The 23,321-nt window shown below is 36.9% G+C and overlaps 1 protein-coding gene across 5 annotated transcripts in view; it reads left to right on the top strand.

Annotated features, from left to right (window-relative positions):
- Window positions 1-23,321, top strand: part of LOC135224043 (uncharacterized) — an 81,219-nt gene that overhangs the window by 19,619 nt on the left and 38,279 nt on the right. For all 5 annotated transcript variants that reach the window (XM_064262969.1, XM_064262965.1, XM_064262985.1 and 2 more), the window contains exon 2: window positions 20,176-20,375. In XM_064262969.1, coding sequence (XP_064119039.1) covers window positions 20,176-20,375 — 200 coding nt within the window. The remainder of the gene's footprint in view (window positions 1-20,175; window positions 20,376-23,321) is intronic.

The raw sequence follows: 23,321 nt of genomic DNA, 5'->3' as shown, positions 1-23,321 counted from the left end.
TCCGATGAGCGCAAGTCTTTCAAAACGGTGTTCTTTTTCCTTCTGTCAATCAATCCCTTTCCAAGAATGACAGCATTAATCCGGATCTTTCTAAAAAGTTTTCTCCATCATTTTCCCAACTCGTTAATAAATAATAACATTTTCCACCATCCTTAAGAATATGGCTACACGACTACTCACGGTCTACGCGTCTATTTGCGTTCATACATCACTGAAAGCTTGAGATAAAGTGATATTTTGACACGAAACTTTATTTAGCTGATCGAATCTGCGTCACTTTGAACAATTGAAATTGTATGGTGTTATAACGAATACAGAGGAAATAAAACATCATACTCGGGTACACAGTTCCTATTCAAGTAGTTAACCATAAAATTGGTACGACTGTTCCCGCAGGTGTTTGTATAAGTTTAATAAAAATAAATCTCGGAGCCCGATTCTCCCTAAAATCCAAGATGGCCTGCCTTCATTTTTTAAAGTAACATCAAAATGATCCTGTATCCTGTAAATGAACTAAATATCAAAGCCAGGTCCATAAAATTCTTCACAGCAAGTCTTCTTTTACTATGATAGTCCACAATGCCGACGAAATGTGCGCCCATTAAATTCCTTAAATATATACAATCTAGCCTTTTGTTTTAAAACTGCTTTCGTTCGTGCTGTGACAAGATACAAGGTTACAAAGTAATCACGCAGAGGAAATAATTTTAAATGGTTTGTTTTTTTATTAAAAACCAAACCTTGCTAAGCTGCTGTCGGAAGTTTCCTTGAAATCTTTAACCGTTGAGTAAACGCTACACTCTATAAAAAGCAGGCCATTAAAAATCAGGAAAGGGGCGTTTTTTTATCATTCGTATAGGTAGTACGCCGAAACGTCAAAATGCAAAATCCAACTTGGCCAAAATACTACCAAATTAAATCATGATCCCCAACCTCGAGCGTAACGCCTTGTTAAAAAGTATCGGTATTTCTACAGAAGCACTCCGCACGGACTGCAAGGAACGTAACCACGGATACATCCACTAGGGATTGGGGCGTCCAATGTATTTCGCCGTGTTTAGTACTGGCCCCTGGTGGTTAATTACAGTCGTCCGAATAAATATTACTTTAAATTCTTGTTCAGTAGGTAAAACTGCATAAAAAACCGCAACTGCCATAGTCTAGGCCGCCGGGGAAATGTACCCTACATCTAACAAAGTATCGTTTAAGGCAAAACCATTATACAGAAATACAGATGTGATTCTACTTACATTGTATGACGCGCTCCTTAGAGAGGTACCGACAAAACTACGACGGCAGAAAACAACTGTACCCACAGGAAACGGGTACCTGAAAATAAAAAAAAATAAAAACATGAAAACGTCACATTAGCAATATATCATAGCAAAGCGGGATAAAGGGGAGGGGGGGATAATATAAAAATGAGTTCGAATCCGACTATTGCTTAGCGTGTATTTACTGTCTATTGTATAGAAACGACAATATTTGTTAACACATTACATAACACACAGGTATAATACAGTATTGTCCACCTGAAAGACACATTATGCCTTAAAGTGTACATTGCAAGTGAAAATTACTGTATCCAACTTACTATAGTGAGTAGTCTTTATAAACGGCTACAGATGTCAACACTCGACCCGTATAAAAAAAATGAGGGATAACTAAATAATAAAAATAGCTGCTTACCTCGGAAACACTGAACCGCATTATATATTCAAATAAACTAATAATGCGCACTAGATATATATGTTGGGCTACATCTATTCACAATTCCCACTCTTCTGGACTTCCTGTTGGAACTGCCGGCCGGATGGTATGACTGGAGCAACCTGACGGCAGATGGCGATCTCCTGAAGTGTGGAGCTTTGAGCGAAGCACAGTACCCAATAAGGTGTTTGACTGGTTGTTACCAGCTTATTGATGCAGGTTACATTTGATAGGCATGTCAGTGTTCAGTGAAATAAATAGTAATGCACTGGTAACGATTTTTGAGCATAGAAATAATTGCTGTGTTTGATGTCTCCAATAAAGTGTTCGATCTATAAACATGAAATAACGATGTCTTTTCTAGAGTCATTCACTATTACGCGAAACATATACTTATGCACGCACACACACAGAGGCTCACATACATACCTGGTATTAGACAACGGCAGTTGCCGGTAACTAGGTTAAAAGAAACTGCAATGACAGAGTTGAACTGAACTGAACTGAATGTCGAATTTAGGCTAAAGGATAAGCACTGGGACCTATGAGTCCATTCAGCGCTGAAACAGAAAATGACAGTAAAAGGTTTGAAAAGTGTAACTCGCAGTTGCACTATGAAATCAACTGTTAAGAGAGGGTGGAAAGTAAGATGGAAGAAAGAGAATATGAAAGGAGGTATAGCAAAAGGGGGCAAAAGGGTTTGCTGTTGAGGGTCAAATGTAAGGCATGCACTGACAGCACTATTCCCCTACAACGACAATAGCGAAGTAATTTCATCGTAAAAGACTCCCTGAAAATCATAATAAAAAAAAAAACCTACATACGCCCAACACTAACAACCAAGAGGAAAATTATATACTCCCTATATATATTATATATAATATATATAATATATATATATATATATATAATATATATAATATATATATAGCCAGAGCTATATACAATTTAGTTCGTGGGAGTCTATGGTGTACTAGAAATCACCAAAAGAGTGGTGCTTGCGTAAGCAAACATAAATGTACATAAAGACATACCACGTAACGGCTCTTACAAGGTAAACTGTTATATGAATATATATGCAGAAGGAAACATGTAATTTTCTTCAATTTAATATCAATTATATATACTGGCTTTTATCTAAATGAAATGTCCAAAATGAAATGTCCAAAGTCTCTGCAGTTGAACGTAAGCAGCAAACGCAAAATCCAAAATTAAATCTTTAACTCAGTGAAAGCAAGCAAGCAAGATACGTAACTTCCCGATAATAATAATCAATGTACTTCTTGTCCGAAGTAGAGAGAGTATGTGAGAGCGGGAGGGGGGGGGGGGAGGGGGCCAGGGAGGTGTGGCAGTACTAGGTGAAGGTGGCGAAGAAAAAACAGTAGAGTCGCAGTAACAATGGCCGAAAAGAAGCATTACGCCGGGTAGCGAGGGGATGATGTGGTTTTAGAATAATGAGAGAGGGTACTGGAAGGGGGAGAGCGCGAGGTTGGGGGCATGGCGCGCGCGCGTGCAAAGAGATCTTTTCCCGCCTCCGTCTTTTTGGTATTCTAAAAGGTATGTATCGGGTATCGATGAGGACAATGCCAAGACCTGACCGCGGTGCTATTAAAGTAATCACGAGAGGCATAAATACCAGCGGGAGAATATCTCCGATAGAGTAATGAAAATCCGTTGCCAGCGATGAAATAAAGAGAGCCAGAACGAGATCAACCGCCAATGTTTCCACCGGAGGTCAATTTTCATTTGTCTCCGCCGATGCGCTGGAGGGAAAGAAGAATGTAAAAGGGTAAACGAAATGTATGACGTGGAAACATGTAGAATTGAATATAGAGTTTAGGCCAAAGACCAAGCACTGGGACCTAAGAGGTCAGTCAGCGCTGAAACGGAGATTGACAGCAAAATGTTTGAAAGGTGTAGTAGGAGTGAAGCCTCGCAGTTGCACCATAAATCGATTGTTAGGAGAGGGTGGAAAGGAAGATGAAAGAAAGGGAATATGAAAGGAGGTACAGTAAAAGGAATGAAAGGCATTGCAGCTAGAGGCCGAAGGCACGTTGCAAAGAACCTTAAGTAATACCTACAGTGCACCGCATGAGGTCCACTGATGGTACTATCTCCAAACCCCCCCCCCCCTCCCCCCTCTACGGACAGGGATAGAAGCATATTAGACAAGGAAGCAATCCTTTTATTATTTTAGTGAAGAGCAAACTCCTAATTTCAGTTACTCTCATATAAAGATACCTGCATACATACAAATGAATCGAACTTCACAAAATTATCTAACTAGTAAAACTGAATTGGGAAGGAAGGCGGTTGAGGAACTATTCGCCTTCAAAAGTTGGGTGGTAACACATTTTTTTGTCATCATTATGGTATGTGCGTGAGGAGTGTTTTATACAATCCCGTACTCTTAAACTGCCTCAAACTTTGTAGGTGATTTTCTTAGGAAAGGTCCTGGATTTAGTATGCCACATATTCTACATAAAAATTCTGGAAAGGGTGCCCAGCAGAGAGGCTTCAGACCGCATTCAGAATTTATAAGCTTAACTCCGAAGTTCAACCAAATATTTCGCATTAAAATTTTTTTTTTGAATATCAAGAATACAGTTTAGGAAGTTCTGCTGGGTTGACCAATACGGAAGGTACAAAGGTTTCATCTTTCCAATCACCTGATTTACGTAAGAGTAACAATCACAAAAGTTTATCGGTTGAAGCCAGAGGAAAACCTTGACTAAAAAAAAAAAACTTGGCACTGTCGCGCCTTTTCAAGCTTTTAATCTGGCTTCAAATAATTTATATATAATATATATATATATATATATATATATATATATATACTTTATAACTATATATATATAAATATAATATATTGTGACGAAGTACCAAGCATCTGGTTACTACACTTACCATTCATTAACTGTTACCTCACACAAGCCAGACACTTGAACCCTCATCACAGGTACTAAAACGACTGAATACTCTAAAGGCAACAGTGATCCCTTAACAACTTACCAGTATTGCAGAAAATCAGACTAAGTTCATCAAAACAGGTGTGAGGTAATCTTGTAAGTAATTAAATTAATCAAAGTTGTTGATGGAGTAACATTACTCCATCAACTACTTTAAAAGTCTATGTATTTCCCTAATTTCAGAAGTCTAAGTACTCCCCTGGTTCTAAGTCACTTCAAGTTAATTGAAGGAAAACAGATCAATTACCACTCTATGTTTCTACCTAACATCAATGAAATCAAATGCAAATATACTGTTTAGAAATGAAAACACTTATAAAAATTTTAAATACAAAAATTTATTACTAAATTCAAAACTTATAAGTGAAATTCACAATATCAGGGAAAATTACTGTTACTTGAAAACAACGTGAAGATTAATTAATTCTTGAATCAAGTAAGTAAAATTAAATCAAAATTAATTTATCACAAAATTCAAGAAAATTAATTCAATCAAAATTCAAAAGTGTTAGGCAATAATTGAAATTTGGAAATTAATTCACACATGCTAACCAATAATAAAACTTGAAAAGAATTCTAAGTAAATGCAAATTAATTCACGTGTTAAATTTAATTAAATGTGCAACGATTAATTAATGAAAATAATTAAGTCAATTAAATTGTGAATGCAAATGAAAATACAGAAAAATGTGGATAATACCAAAATTTCAAAAAGTATTAATCACACAGAATATAAAATAAAAAGGCACACTTCAATAAGAAAATGGACAAATACACAAAACATAAAAATCACTTCAAATGATTAAACACAAAACACAAAAATTTGCAATGTGTAAAAATGTAAATAGTTTCTCTCAAACCACTGTAACCATCAGTTATTAGTTTTTACCTAACCACTGTTCCTATCAGTTATTAGTTGCAACTAATAAAAATATAACACACTTTACCTTTTTGATATACCAACTTCTTTCTTTCTTTGCTGCAGGCTTGTTTCACACTTTCACAAAACCAGGCGCCGTTACAGAACAATGTTTGTTCAGATTCCACAAAAAACACTAAATAACACTAAATAAACTCTAAGAAATATAAAAGCTGAAATTTACAGATTACGAGTGACCATTCAATAAGTACGAAATCGTTACGTTACTTTAAAACCAAAAGTGCTATGCGATGGAGAGAGAGGGAGTGAGAGGGAGAGAGAGAGAGAGAGAGATGTGATCGCTTTGAGAATCTACGCCCGAATGAAAAACTTCTCCCTTACGGAAGCTGGACAGGGGAGATGACACAAAACGTTTCGGGACACAATTCTTCCAGAAGTTTCGAAATCTGACACAACTTTACAAAGAAATGTGAAATGTGCACGTGGCACTCGGCAAAGACATACGCGTACGAGACCAGTCTGTTCAAAAAAGACACGTACTCGACTCGATAGATCGAAGCAGAAGTCCCTTATCATAGTGATGACAGAATCCCAAAGCACAATGGAGACTCGAGGTCTCTAACCAAACGTGTTGACAGATTAGGAAAGCAAACGGAGATCTTGGAGTTCCTCTAATCTCGAGGAGATGAAAAGTTACTGAAACAATTCTAACTTTGAACGGACAAAGATATTCCCTCTCTTTCTACATTCTACGTTATATATATTCTTTTACATTATGTAATGCGAAATCTGAACACACATTTAAAACATCCTATCTCTAAGCTATCTAGGAATCTGAAAAAATGTTGCACAATTCTACATAACATTTTATACAGTCTAAGAGGGGATATATGCATTTTGAAAATAGCAATATATAATAATATATGTATATTATATGGGTGTGTTTGTGTGTGTGTATAGAAGACGATCAGACTTGTGGATGGTTATTTGTACTCCTTTTACTAGAATGTTGTTCTTCGGTGCGGATGTCTGCTTCTCCCAAAAATTTATCTGTTTCCTAATAGTAGCAGTTTTGAACTGGACCATTGACGGATAGCCTCTTGTTTGTCACTTTTTCATAAGTTGTATTTTAACAGAGATCTTTCACATCCATAATTGATTCCTGATCCCCTTTTACCTGCCGATAGCAACCAGATTCGCTAAACAGCGGCACCAATATGCAGTCAATGTGCCTCCTCTCTGTCGAACTTCTCAGTTCCAGAGGTCCTTCATTCCTGACACTGTTGGACTGTGGAACTGCCTCCCAGAGGAATTTCGCAATTGGAACTTCAGAAGTTCAAGCGAAAGTGCAGTACATTACCACCCTAATACTATTCTCTTTGCATTTTACAACGCTTTTTTCTATTTGTTAATTTATTAATTTATGATTTCCTTTTTTAATAAATGGGGTCTCTACTTTATGTATTTTCCTTTACCTTGTCTTACTTCTTCCTAATGCACACCATATTCTTTGGAAGCTTGAATTTCAAGCCAATGGCCCATGTGGGATTGTTCCATATGAGTAGGTTTCATCTTCTGAATAACATAATAATAACAGAATCCTGTATGTGATCACTCTCGAGTAATGACTCCCTCGGGCGATACGGGAATCCAAAGCTTATGAGTACAGCTACGCGGAATTCCGATTGTCCTCTCCCTCGGAGGCAAATTCCAGAGAGGTGTACCATTATTGCACCGGAGTTACAGCTCGGGACATTGGTACAACCACTTGGGTTCAAGGAGGATGTTAGCAATCACTGCAAGAGAACAGTTTTCGTTTCTCATTGGCTAGAATTCATAAAGGCCAGTACTTGTAAGAATGTCTTTTCATTACCTGCTTGTGTGTGTTTGTGCAGACAAAGAAAGATGTTATTTTTATGCGAGTGCATTAAAATATTTCACTCGCTACACGTCTTCAGTATTTTCCGAGAGCGCTATGAAGGTCAAACAAAAAACATTAGTTATGTCTGTGATTCCATTGTTCAGCATCCCGAATTAAAGTTCTTTTGAGAGCATAAAAGAACTAGAAATGACAAACGCAATACACCTTTACTTAGAAATCTTTGATTGTGGCTAGAAATAGAAGTTCCATTGTCATCTGAAGAATCAAACAAGGCTTAGCTCCCAAGCGAAAACCTAATCATTGTTCAACTGCGGAATAATGGATGAAATCTTGTGTCGAAAACTTTCACAACATTATCACATGATTAAAATCGATTAAAAACACACACTCACACAAAATCATAGTAAAATAATTTCACTGGAGCAAAGTGTCGATATGCTATCTATCTCAGATGCTTAATTTAAAATATGATGGTCATTTGCAATTCAAACTAATACTTGTTTCCATTATATACCGGAGAGAGAGAGAGAGAGAGAGAGAGAGAGAGAGAGAGAGAGAGAGAGAGAGAGAGAGAAATAATAAATTTTCAATTATGTATCTAGGTTAACCGGGAATTTTTTTAGGTATGTTTGTAGATAGATGGCTCAATTCGGAGCTATCTGGCACCGCAACGACTGGGGCCACAGACGTTAATGTCAATTATATCTAATTATATCTCTTCATCTCCAACACAGGAGAAGAACGCCGAGATCACTGGGTAAAGTATTCAGCCACAACGAAGTAACGACGCCTCTTCATTTGGCTTCTATGAATTCCATAGCTGGGGGTGGAAATGGAATAAATCCCGTAGAATTTCTGAATGGGCAGCATTCCACAGTCACGGTCGAATAACCTTTATTCCATTTCAACACTGCAGTTTGCGGACTCTGAATAGCTTTATCAGTGAATAGCTCAACAAAACATTCAGGGTCAGTCTCACTAGCAAAGGACTGACTGCATCTTCCGACCAGGCTACTTACAGTTTACCTAGCTATATGAGAGAGAGAGAGAGAGAGAGAGAGAGAGAGAGAGAGAGAGAGAGAGAGAGAGAGAGTTACAAGGATTAGGATGTTTCAAAGACTTGTTAGTCCATTCGAGGGGACATCGTGTGCTCTCTTATTTCTAAGAGCAAGTTTTACAGTTTATTCACAGCGTCCTAATGATTTTGTCCAGCTTTCTTTTAAACTCTTCCATTCTGTTGCTGTTTACAACTTCTGGTGGCAGTTTATTCCACGTGTCACATATCTTGTATGTAAAGAAGTTCCCACAATGAGATGTGCTGTATCTCTTCAGCTCTAATTTCCATCCATTATTTCATGTCTGGTTTTCGTTTAACGTAAATAGGTTACTTTCTACTTAGAGAGGAGAACCAAGGAAGAGAGGAGGGGGGCAGAGGATTCGATTGGAGATTGGAGAGAGAGAGAGAGAGAGAGAGAGAGAGAGAGAGAGAATTATCCATTCTCCTGCAGCATACCAAGGAAAAAGTATGAAAATGCATCAACTCTAGTCAATTCATTAAACCGGTTCGAAAGCAAACAGGCATAGTTCTATATATTTCATACAAGTATGGATGCGTGTCTCTTTACATACACACGCCTTATAAAAAACAAAAATAATAGAATACTAAGTCCTTGACTCATAACTAGTCAAGGTCTTAGTATTCTCTTAATTTAGGATCACATCAAAATATTTCTACTGGTAAGGCATTTCGTCACTGCTGACGTCATATTTAGACACAATTCATCTCTTGCTAGTTACGCATTTCATCTGCCCTGAGAGACTTGCTCACAGACGCATTTTGCAGAGATTCTGCCTTACCTGGGTCAGTTCCAAAGAATTGGTAAAATGTTCTTTTCATTTCTGAAACGGACTACTGTCGCCAGACCACTTGCATTCACAATAAAGAACTCGTGATTGTTAACACTGAGCTCTCATAAGTAGGATAAGAGAAAGAGAGAGAGAGGAGAGAGAGAGAGAGAGAGAGAGAGAGAGAGAGAATAATTACTAGTACACGCGCTAAAAAATACTCTACAATATCCGTTACTAATTATCAAAATAACTTGATTGTTGGTTTGCGAACTAACCCAACGCGCAAAGATTCGCATGAAAAGCCTCATTCCTACAGTCCACTCTACAGGGTATGAAGAGAACGATGGGGTGTGCTTTTTCCTATCAATAGACTTTCAGCCAAAGCCTTTCTTCCTTGGGTACTAATCGTTAAATAGCAGTTTATACTCTGTCTTTCCTCTCGCTGAGTACATTAGAATTTATTTGCCTGATTACCGCATGTATATTTCTTTTCTGTGTCTTTGTTTCTGTTCTTTTGCCACGCAAGTGACATTTGCCACGCAAGTGACAGATTCTAAAAGAATTGTCTGTGCTTTACGTTTCAGCAAATCTGTTACAAGTGTGATGTAAAGGGCCCTAAGTAAGGTCTAAAGTTGCCCTTATAATGGTAGAGCAAAAGGTAGTACGAGGCATATTCTGGACCTCTGGCTACCAACAGAGACAAGGGTGCTCAAAAAAAGAACAAGTGCTGACCGTGCATGCTTAAGGCTATCCAATCTACGGGTGGTATGCAGATTAAGGAGACAGGGGTATTCAGTGTTACTTATGGGGATCACGCCCCCGCCACTGGCTAGGTCAAGGCACGGCGATCAACAGTATATCGTTTTTCTGCCTCATATTATCCAGAAAATAATACATCTTGAGGGGACTAATTCACTTCATCTATGAAATGTACAGCATCTCTAGCTTCTCAGCTTGCTAGAGAAGAGTAAAAAGATGATCAAATTCGTATGTAAGTGAACTAAAACCCAAGTCTTTTCAAGGTGCAGATATCCGAAGGAGTATGATTTAATTATCTTTGAACAATTCTTTACTTATTATTCTGAGTAGCGCTTGTAGAGTATTAATGAACGCTGTATGCCATACAAAAACCAGTGGGCTGTTCTGTGTCTCACTACCATTATAGAGGAAGTTCATTGATTAATTAATGCCTCATACTGGTCTAATTACTCTGGCTTCACATGAGCGCGTTAAATTATTCAAGGTTTTCAGATAAATGATATATTGTTAGCATAAGCAGCATACATAAAAAATATCCCACAAATATATAAATACTGTATATATATATATAGATATATATATATATATATATAATATATATATGTATATATATATACATATAATATATCATAAGTACTGTTTTTTTCCTTTGAAAGGGATGTGGCTCTAAAAGGTGCTAATTTTCTGTTTTTGAGAAAATATTGTGAGATGAGGTTGCTAGCCATAAGCCTAGTCCCAGAGTATGTGCTGAACTTCGCGGATCGAAACCAGCGTCACACAGAACGTGTTATTTCTGTTGACTCTTTATTAATATTACGCTTAAGTTTATTTACATATGAATAAAAGTGTTAAAGTAAAGTAGATGATGTACATATTTTAGAGGTTGGAGTACATGGGTACGCTACAAAATACCTCACTCATACCCAAATACCATAAACATTCCGTTCACTGCAAAAATTTGGCTCGGGCACTAGGAGCTAGGAAGAAGCAAGGCTCACGTTTTGTGATTTACGTAAGCGATGCTCTTCGCTAATGCTGTTGTTTCATAAAGAGATGAGAAAATATATTTGTTTACTCAATGGCAGAATGATCTCGCTGATTTGCTTGTTAAGATAAATAGATATCTTCCAAAAATAAAATTTGTGATGTATACGTACATAAATTCTTTATTAGGGAGTGGACCACAAAATTTCTAAAATTGAGTATAGCTACGTTATTTTCTAAGATTCTCTCTCTCTCTCTCTCTCTCTCTCTCTCTCTCTCTCTCTCTCTCTCTCTCTCTCTCTCTGTTTGTGGGTCGACATCACTATGTAAAGACATATTTTAATCTAAGATATGTAAGTAAAAATACATTAAAAATTAAGCAGACATGAAAAAAAAATCTCACTCTCTCTCCGCAAGTTTACGCGTAAAAACACCATATCACTCATTTCCGTCACTAAATAATGTTTGCTCTGCTTGCAACAGGTACAGCAAGAGTGAGAGGGAAATAAAGTTTACTTTTTGGTGCGTCAAGGCTGTCAAAAAGAAAGAAAGAAAGAAAGAAAGAAAGAAAGAAAGAAAAAGAAAGAAAGAAAGAAAGAAAGAAAGGAAAAAAAAGTGTCCTAGAGCCCAGGTAAAGAATGACGTAGGTTAAAAGGTGACGAAATGAATAAAAAAAATAGAAGCAATGAAAAGACGTATTTCTTGTAACAATCTTATTCGATATTCCATCCCCATTATTTTCTTTGAATTTTGTAAGGAAAATACAAAAGTTAATGTTTAAATAAATTGTGTATGGGTGTGTGTGTGCATATACATAGATGCATTTGCTTTCCCTGACTCTCACTTTTCCACACACACACACACACACACACACACACACACACACACACACACACATATATATATATATATATATATATATATATATATATATATATATATATGTGTGTGTGTGTGTGTGAGTATTCATATGTGTATGTTTGCTCGTCAGAGGTTAAAAAGGACAGGAGTGTACTACGACAATACAGTCTTGGGCCCATGCCCACGAAAATTAAATTTCGGCAGTCTACCATATAGAGACCGCAACGGGTGAAAAGCTCTCTGTCTCTCCCTCTCTCTTCCAAAATGCACACCTGGGAAAGAGTATTCCTCGATCGAAATTCAACGCCAATCCACTTTCTTCCACTTTTAAACTTAGAAGAGAGAGAGAGAGAGAGAGAGAGAGAGAGAGAGAGAGAGAGAGAACGTAAAATTCTGTCCAGGGGAAACATTTTAAGTTTAGGTTTCTCTTCCTCTTTTCGTTGAAAAAAAAAGTGATTTGTTTTCATGACATCTGGAAACAAAACCTTTTTGTCTCCGTCTTCCTTGAAAAGGTAAATCAAAATTCAATTTGCAAGGAGCCATATAGATTCTCTCTCTCTCTCTCTCTCTCTCTCTCTCTCTCTCTCTCTCTCTCTCTCCCCTTGTTCTTGTTATTCTTCGCCTTCTTCTTTCATTTCTTTCCTTTTTTTTTGAACGGATGTAGACAAAAACGCTCTCAAGAAATGCATCCCCCCAAAAAAGTTCGATTATAGATCCTTACCAACCAGTTTCATTCAACTAGTTTTAACCGTGTAAATGGAAACTGCGCTTCTATATCGGTATCGTTAACTCCGCAAATAAGATTTCATCATTGGTAACATTAGAATTTTTTTTTTAAGAATACATGATACACAGATATACTAAATTTCCAAACGCCAAAACACACCCATCAATGAATTCACCAGATCACAAACATTATGAGGCCTCACCGGAAGCAGAACTTCATTATTTCACGATAAACAATATTTGGCATTCAGGCCGCTTTCACCTATTTTTTTTTTCTTTTTTATTGATTTTATGGAAAAACGGTGCTTTTATCTCTCTCTCTCTCTCTCTCTCTCTCTCTCTCTCTCTCTCTCTCTCTCTCTCTAAGAAAGCCATTAAGACGCAATTCCAAATGTTGACACTTAAGAATCTCCCGCGGCCGTTTGTTTACGCACTTACCACGTCCATTCCGTTCTGCACACACACTCAGAGCGTTGGCTTCGTTTAGAATACCAAACTGTACAACACTGACAACGAGAGAAATTCAAAAATGCACAACAAACTGGAAAAGCGCAGTCCAAAATGTGAGCGTGAAGCCGGATTTCGTGAAACTTCAGAATATAACACAACAAAGTGCATCGTTTTTCTTTTCTCTCGTTACTGAAGAAGTTACGATGAAAATAAAATGGTAAAGTTCTGGACTTCTCACCTGAAGTACTGAGTTATCATTATCACGGTTACGGTTTCTTGTGACACACACACACACACACACACACACACACACACACACACACACACACATATATATATATATATATATATATATATATATATATATATATATATATATATATATATATATATTACTTTTAAAATCTCACCTAGAAAGATTATGGATTATCATCATCAAAATAATTCGTTCTTGTGGGATATGACTCGAAAACGCTACAGCTGGAAGGATTATGGATTATGAAAGAAATAATTATATCCTGTGAAACATTACATAAACCGGAGACATCTTTTTGACTGTGAAGTTCATGGATTATCATCGAAAAGATTCCGTCTTTTTACACGTTACTTACAGCAATTTTCTGTTGAATTTCAGAGTTTTATCACAACAGTTGCCGAGACAAAATCTGTCGCATTTGTATTTACGTAGAATATAATGTTTTCAGTTAGTCAACGTTTACATTATTTACATCCGACAAATGGATTTGCTTGTTGGATGTTGCTCAAAACTGCCCTTCAGGAGAAACTAGTATCGATGAGTGGTCGGGTGTTGTCAACAGACATCACTCGTCATCCCGAGAGAACTCTGAGGCCAAATAAACTTGTTAAATGAAATTAGCGCCATCTATGACGATTTCTCTTTGCTTCTCTCAATGTTCCATTTAGATTTCTCACGCATCGCGAATTTCCATTACGCGGAGGAAAGGTAAAAATAGGCGGAAAACGCTGCTTTAGCCAGTATTCTTGCGTGCTTGCTTTTCCTAGGATTAACCGGTGCTCTGCATTTCGCAACATATCTATTTCAGTACTTTGTACTTTGTTACATATATAATTATATATATAGATATAATTTTATATAGTATATATATATATATATATATTAATTATATAATAGTTTCACTTTTTATTTTGAGGTTTTGAGGTAACACTTCCGTTATCTATCTCATCTTCTAAGAAAATGGTCTAAAACTCCTACTATGTTGTCCATATATTCATTCTGATGCCGACAGCTGTTTCGGCCATTAACTATGGGTTATCATGAAGGCTATACTAGGTATGCCATGAAACTACAGTCTAAAATTGAAGATTAAAAACAAAACCATAAAAAATGAAAATTAACACAACCTCACGATTCAGAAAAAAAATGTAAATTAACAAAGAAATATCACTGGATACAGATCTGGAAGATTTTCCTTGAAGCCTCACAAGACCTAGCTTCTATGACAGTCCCAGAAGCCCTTTGCAAAACCTCATTCTACAGTATGAATAATATAAAGATTCATCCCGGGTGCTGCAATATGATGGTCACTGCTCAGTGATCACGTCCAACTCATAGTCACCCTCATAGTGAACAACCTCAGTATTTATGAACGTTCAGGCCCTCCAATAGAGGCTTTTCAGGCATATCAACAAAATGCTGATGTGTGACTCCCACCCCACCTCTGATGGAAACAGATGGCCTTCAAAGAATCATCACTTATGGAATAATACCAAAGGCACCACGCGAGAAAGAATTGCCGAGAGTCTGAGTGACTGCCTTAGTGATAAAGAACACCACCAGCTCCCTGGGTACCCAAAGGGTTAAAACCAGAGTGGTTTACAAGTTTCATTGTTCCTAAGAGACATGAAAGCCCCTCTTTGCAAGGTTCGTTGTCCACATGACAACAACCGCTTGGAAGCAACTTCAAAGCCATTGCAAGACCGAGATCATAAATCAGCAGATTGTATACTCCCATTTACCAAGGGGAAGTTCTTTGGGAATGAGATGAGACGATAATATTAAATAAGGCTACCTTTAAGGTAATACCGAACATTGGTTTGTATTGTACTATTCTAAGACTAGGAACCACTATGGATTGAGGGATTATAAGTGCAATGGGTCTTGCCAGGGGATGGCTCAATTTATTCATTTTTTCAGTAGGTGAAACCTATTCACATGGAGCAAGCATACAGGGGTCATTGATTTGAAATTCAAGCTTCCAAAGAATGTTGGTTTCAACCTCTCACCGCAGACCCCACACTGCAGCAGTAACCAATCATGATACAGAGCCAGTGATTCTTTATCGCCTTGGGGAAGGTGCGAACTCGTGATATCTGAACGGCATACCTCGACACTAGCGACTATTCTAGCGGAGTGTTTGGTTTGATGTTTTTTGGAATTCTATGGCATTCATGGAGAGGCAAACATGTATTACGATTTCAGAGTGGTGAACCAATTGGGTGGTCCTGAAGATAAAGAGGTGATTGCATAGAGGCATTAGGAAATGTTAAATACACACACACACACACACACACACACACACACACACACACACACACACACACACATATATATATATATATATATATATATATATATATATAATATATATAAAGGAATAGGTATCCAATCAGACGACAGATTTGTACACGTGTTTAATTAAGAAACGTTTCATGTTGTCACCAACACATCATCAGTCTGCAATTGAAATTCACAATTAAAATAACCTTAAAAATTACAATAAAAATTAAAATATACTCAGAATGTTAAAACAGAGAATGAGAAGAAAACTACCTATTCATAAAGAAAGAAAGTGCTCAGTGACTAAAAACGATAAGGTCTGCACACAACGTAAACCTCACGCCAGAGAGAGAGAGAGAGAGATGAGGTGTTGTGTGCAGACCTTACCGTTTTTGGTCACTCAGCTTTCTTTCAAAGCTTTCTTTATGAATAGGTAATTTTCTTCTCTTTCTCTGTTTTAATGTTCTGAGTATATTTTAATTTTTATTGTAATTTTCAAGTTTGTTTAATTTTTATTGTAATTTCTAAGTTTATTTTAATTGTAAATTTCAATTGCAGACTGAAGATATGTTGGTGACAACATGAAAAGTTTCTTAATTAAACACGTGTACATGACTGTCGTCTGATTCGGAATTAATATATTTTCATATATGTTTAACTGAAGGGGAATTTTTTAGTCGGTAAGAGATAGTTCGTTTCGATGGTTTGCGCCCGGGAGCCGACAAATCTCTTATCTACTAAAAAATTCCCCTTCGGTTAAACATATAAGAAAGTATATTAATTCCGAGGCTGAGCGAATTAGATATTAAAGGACAATTGTAGCTCGATGTGTGTATATGAATCATGAAAATGTGATATGACTCATATAATGGCTACGTGCAGACAAAAGGACTACAACGTTACCGAGGTCGAGGTGGGTGGATGCCGACTCTAATAACAACGAACACCTGAGAGCGACAGGTATTTGTAGTTGAGAGGCGGCATAAACTTATAGCCTCTTGTGGTGGCGGTGTGGGTTAAAGCTTCACTGTCGTCCTGGATTTGTTGGTTTCGATGGTTCGCGCCCGGGAGCCGACAAATCTCTTATTGACTAAAAAATTCCCCTTCGGTTAAACATATATGAAAATATATTAATTCCGAGGCAGAGCGAATTAGATATTAAAGGACATTTGTAGCTCGATGTGTGTATATGAATCACGTTAATCTGATATAACTCATATATATATATATATATATATATATATATTATATGCTATATATTATAAATACAGTACCCATATGCTCATTCCGTTTAGAGGGTCAGAGCCTCAAGGTGTTAGCCTTCCATTGCTCAGGATGTCCTCAGGGGTGAGGTTGGAAACAACGCCATTTTATTTTATGTAGTACCTTGGTTGTGGTCATCAAAGACCTTCCTCTTAATTGGCAGGCGAGAAAGCTTTTGAGTGCATCCCTAGGCTATGTGATATACGTATATATTCATATACAATACGGTTGTTTTTATATTGCATATATATATATATGTAACAAATACATATATACACACATATTTACGTATGTATGTATGCAAGCGTGTCTACATGCATGAAATACAATATGTGTAAGACTGTAAAAGTATCACAAATAGTCTTTTCTTCTTCTTCCCAGCTTTTTCCCTTTTTATTTTTATATGGGGTCGCCGTTTCGGATGAGCCGTTTCCATCTATTTCTATCTTGCCGCTTCTGCCTCATCAATTCCTTCTCATGTAAATCTCTCTCACACAGTCCTTCCATCTCTTTCTTGGTCTCCCTCTCTTTCTTCTTCCTTGCACCTCCACTCCCATAGTATGTCTCCCAGCGTGGTCCTCATCTCCTCACAGGTGTCCATACCATCTCAGCCTCCCCTCCTGCACTTTCTTTGATACTTCCACCACCTTAGTTGACCCCCTTATGTAGTCATTTCTGATCCTATCCACTCTTGTTACCCCAGACATCCACCTAAGCATTCTCATTTCTGTCCACATCCATCTTCTTCTGCTCTGCTTTTCTCATGCTTGCTGTTTCCGTACCATACAGCATTGCTGTTCTTACCACCGTCTTGTGAAATTTTCCTCACAAATAGTCTTTTAGCAACTAAAAATACATTTTTTGCGACGCGTCATATCGGTTAATTACGAGCTCTGTAGCGTAATCCTACTGGCCTCCAATAGACACACGTATATCTATTGTACGGCTTCTGAACGAATCTCACTCATTTCTGCAGCACGTGGACACAGAGTAATTTGGTGTAACGCATCTATTAGACTCGGCGTTTGTTGCACTATGCATCCCTTTAATTCATTAAAAAAAATTCTTTGCCTTTTTCGAATTCCCGTCAATTTTCTTATTTTTATGTTTATGAATATTATTTTAGTCTACATATATATAGTTATGGCACATTCGTTCGTTAGCATGTATAGAATCACAAATTACATATACAGCTCATTGGTGTTTGACACTGATGGCTGAAACGGGAACGATGCAGAATGATTAAATGACTTCACAAATCGAATTCTTAGTGCGAAAATTAGAATTGACGTCATGTCTGCTGCGTTCCCACTAGAAACACCGCAATCTTTGCTTTTTAAGGTGACATCCACCCCCGCGGATTACGTCCGCGTCTCTTGGGCAACAAGACATCTCCGAAACGCCGTTCGACTTTGACTTGACTTTGACCTCTGCTACAGAAATGTTCAATTAAAGATATCTACAGTCCTAGACGCTTATCAGAGTCTACTGCAACGACGGGATAACGAATACCATCTATTTCTCGTTATTCATTTTTTTTACGGTCTTGGATGAAGGACTAGTGGAGATCATAAAAAGCTCTACTCATCCCTCGTTTCACACGGGATAAGATTTTTTTGTTACTATTATTACCAATCTTTCTGTGGTAATGCTGTATATGTCATTTCTGATAGATAAAGAAATGGGTTCGTTTGAGTCTCTCTCTCTCTCAAACATGAGTGAAGAAAGAGAATGAGGAATAATCATGGTTTCTCTCTTATCTCTCTACCCCAGAAGCAAAAGAGTACTACCCGATGGCATTAGGACTTCTCTGTGTTCGTGCTACGTATGAGAAGGGAGAGGAAAGCGACCAACTTTCAATGCTGTCAAATAAATAAGTTTAATAAGAGCAGGAGATATCCACTCAATCCAATTAGCTTCCATGGTGAAATAAAGCCGTCTTCGGAGAATTTTCATTAACAGTGTTACGCTGAATGTAGCTTTTTATTCGGAATTGGAACCGTAGGTAAAAAGTTAGTCTTCTCACTATTTACGAACCAAATCTCTTTCTCTCTCTCTCTCTTTTTAAGAAAAATAAGAAGAGTTTCCTTTTAAAGGAAAAAATAACTTTTAGAATCAGGCTCTTATTTCATTTATCCTGGTAGATCCGGTTAGTCGCAGAAGGTTCTTACTTAGAGTGACTGTTATGTTGACCATTTCCTTCAACAACCAAGAGTCCTCTTGTTTTATGGGTCATACAAACCAGACACAGTTTTCCATTTAGATTTGAATCAATAAAGACTTCATCTCATTTCAGTATCCTTGGTGAAAGGTTGATCTTTGCACTACTCTCTTTGTAGGTTCTGGAATGCATGTTTACCTTGGTAAAGTCTGTGCACGTTATGCTGCGAGTTACCTGGAGTAATTACCGACTGCTGCTTTCGAATGTAATTCTTTGCCTTGATCGGTCGCCTCCTCAGTCGATTGGCCATTCATCCAATTACTTGGTAGTTAAGGAACTGATGTTGCTCTTATCAGCAAGTTTCCTTTTCAACTTCTCAGAGTATCTATATTTTTCTTGGTTGAGTTATATTTACTATCTATGGTCTAATTCATACTTTGTTTTTACGGTGTAGGATTAAATTATTCTTTCTTGCACATTATGCCGGGATTCATCTAGTATATTTTACCATGCAAGTCTTCATCACGCTTTTCATGTTTCAGTTTATTTAATTTTCTTTTATGCATTTCTTGATGTAAAATTTCTCTCTTTCCTCTGAAAATTCTGTGATCTAATCTGTTTTTCCTCTTACTTAATTCGTGCTTTTCCTCTACCGTTTATGAAATATTCTTTTCCTTTTACAATTTATGATATATATTATGTCAATTTCTTAAAATTCATAACATAATTCACGCTTTCTAGGTTAGATATTATGACTAATTCATGGTTTATTTTTACAATCTATAACCAACCTCATAATTTCTTTTAACGACCAATGACCTTTCAATTGACCTTTGAACAATATGTGACCAATTTCGTACATTTCTTTTTTTAGGCCGTTGGTCTTATTCATGCAATTTTTTTTTTTTTTTTTTTTTTTTTACATTTGGGCCCACTTCACGCTATCGTTTAATGAGTCAGAAGCCGGTTCAATTTTGTTTTCTTTGACAATTCCAGACTTGATTTACAGTTTCTTTTTAAAATTCACAATTTATGACATCATTCCCGATTAGGTTTGCAGCTCTTCACCAACTACACGCTTTCATGCTCAAATTGATTATGAAGCGACAGTGCGTGGAAATTTATTTCATTGTTTTCTTCTAGATTTCTTATCAGATGACGATGGGTCCATCGAGCTGATGCTGATGGGCGCAAGACTCTTCTCCACTCCTTTCTCCAACTCTCTCCAACAACGCCTGTCATCTCCCACCCTCAGATTGAGCCGGCCGCCACCCACACTCAAAAGTATCAAACAGTTACGCCCCTACTACGTCGATATGTCGGAGAGCCCAAGAAAACGACAGGTAGGTCATGAGAAGGCGAATGGGCTGGTTTTCGGCTGTACTTTCGGGTAGGAGACTTCATGTCTAACAACGTATCGTATCACAACACCAAATTATCAAGTAGAAAATTTACCTTGATTTTTATTGTTAACATTAACTTTGCGCTGATCGTAACTGGTTACAGCGAATATCCTCCTAAACTTTTTGTATTTTTTCATCATAATTCAACATTTCTAAGTAAGGATACCATTGATCCATCAATAAACATTTATATATATATATATATATATATATATATATATATATATATACATATATATATATATATATATATATATATATATATATATATGACTGGTAAAAATGTTCTGTATCAACAGAATTCCATCTAATAAAAGGAGCCCATAAAAACACCAAAATATAGAGAGAAAAGTACTATATTTCAGAGACTGCTGTCTCTCTTCATATATGTGAATGAGAAAGTTTACAGAAAAGGTGTTATTTATACCAAGAGATCCATCCACAGGAAAGCCAATTTAGGTCACCCCCGCTGATAATCTTCCTTTAACCTTCTTAAGCGTTGGTTGAATGAAAACCTTGTCGATCACATCTGAATCCCATGCTCCTTTTGAGATGTTCATTACCTGCCTCTCTTAAGGCCGATTCCATCATTTGACTTGTACCGGCAGTTGCTGCTATAAATTTTATGTGACAAATTCCAGTTTATTCTATAGTTATGTTCATTTAATGGTTGAAAATAGCTGAGTTCTGTTGTTCATACCTAACTGACCGTTTGTGTTGTATTAATCTCTGGAAAAGTGATTTTCCTGTAAATCCGATGTAAGATTGGTCACAGTCCTGGCATGAGATTTCATAAACCCCTGTTTCTTTGGGGAATGTCCTTTGTTGGACATTAATCAGGGATTTGGCTAAGGTGTTTGGGTAAGTAAATGCAAAAGGGTTAGATTTTCCGAGGGTCTGAGTCACTGTCTTAATCTTGTCCAGGTGAGGAATTTTTATTGTATTGTTGGGTGTCTCTTTGGTCTTGTTTTGAGGGAGTCGGTAGAAAATTACGTTTGCTTTGTGAATTGCTTTCTCAATTATATGGTCAGGATACTTTAAAGACGATAGTTGCTTACGAATTAGTTCAAATTCTTTTTCCAGGAAATCTGGGGAACAAATTCATAAGGCCCTTAAGAACAGATTGCTGGCTACACCTATCTTGATAGCAATGTCTTGATAGCTAAAGTAGTGAATGTATGAAAGTGAGAATGTTGGTTTTCTGTATATGGTAAATTTGTATTCTGTCGTGTCTCTGATTATTAAAACATCAAGAAAAGGAATTTTGTTGTCTGTTTCCCATTCAATTTTAAATTTGATGCTGGGCACTAATGCGTTTAATTTTGAAAGGAATTCATTAAAATTTCCCCACCTATTATCCCAAAATGTTAGAATATCATCTACATATCTCATCCACAGCATGTTTTTGGGTTTTATTCCATTTATTACTGTAGTTTCAAAGTATTCCATGTACAGATTGGCTAAAACAGGACTTAAAGGACTACCCATACTACACCCGAATTTTTGTTTATAGAATGATTCCCCGAATGAAAATACGTTATAAGATGCACATAATTCAACTAACTTTATTATTTTGTTAAGCGCCAATGGGAAATGATCTGAATAGTGGGATAATTTTTCCCTCAAAAACTGAAGAACGTCCTGTATTGGTACTTTTGTAAATAGGGAATCTACGTCAAGGCTTAAAAGTTTTATGTTGTGAAGTGGTATATGTACTTCTCTGAATTTGTGACAAAAATCTTCCGAATGTTTAATGTGACTGGGAGAAAAAGTGCCTAAAAAGGGGGAAAGGAGGCCAGCTAACAATTTAGAAATTTTGTAATTGAAAGCTCCGGCACATGAAACGATGGGTCTGAATGGAAGATTGTCTTTGTGAGTTTTTGGAAGGCCATAAAAGTAGGGGAGTTTAGGATTAATTACTTTAAATTTCTTTAATAGTTCAATACTCTTTTTGTCTTGGCCAATCAATCTTACTTTCCGAAAAAATTTTGAGGGGACGTTTTGGAGGGGATTTTTCGTCAGTTTGTTGTAAGTGTTTGTGTCGCAAAGGAGTTGGTTGATTTTGTCGAGGTAGAAGTCTTTGTCCATTATTACCATTTTGCCGTCTTTGTCTGATCTACTTATTATAACATCTAACTTTTTTAGCGAGCGGATGGCTATCATAAATCTACGGGGAACAGGATATTTCTTATTTAGGTCAGTTAAAGCATTTAGTAACACACCTTTTAAACATATCTCTTCACGGCTGTAGTTTCTGTCAGATATGAATTCATCAAAAGCCACTAAGAAGTCAAGATTGTTTCTGCGGTCTGGCATAAGGGCAAAGGATAAGCCTAGATTTAAAACTAAACGTTGATTTACAGTAAGGGCTATGTTGTATAAGTTTAAAACTTTGTCTTGTTGCTCAAGATTATTCCATGTACTATTGTTTATTAAGTTATTTAACTTGCGTAAAAGTCTGTGAGAATGAGTCACGCTATTATAGGTAGCAATGTCGGTACAGAATGAAATCAGATACCTGTATATGTGGTCCGTAGTGAGGAGGCGAAGATTAAACTGACTTCCATATATCACTCTGCGTAGTACGAAGATGTCGTTTTTCGTGTTGGTGATTCTTTCCTTCAGGAAAATCTTATGTGAGAGGGAAGGGATCCAATTGCAGAATCCATCTCCCAAATCCGTACATTTTTGGTAGTACTTGTTCCTTGAAGTGTTTCTCTTGATGTTTTAATAATCAGAAACACGACAGAATACAAATTTACCATATACAGAAAACCAACATTCTCACTTTCATACATTCACTACTTTAGCTATCAAGACATTGCTATCAAGATAGGTGTAGCCAGCAATCTGTTCTTAAGGGCCTTATGAATTTGTTCCCCAGAT

Source organism: Macrobrachium nipponense, chromosome 20 (genome assembly GCF_015104395.2).
Source record: "Macrobrachium nipponense isolate FS-2020 chromosome 20, ASM1510439v2, whole genome shotgun sequence".
In the NCBI taxonomy this organism is placed as follows: Eukaryota; Metazoa; Arthropoda; class Malacostraca; order Decapoda; family Palaemonidae; genus Macrobrachium; species Macrobrachium nipponense.
The sequence above is the reverse complement of the archived record's forward strand: the minus strand, read 5'-3'. Positions and strand labels throughout refer to the sequence as shown.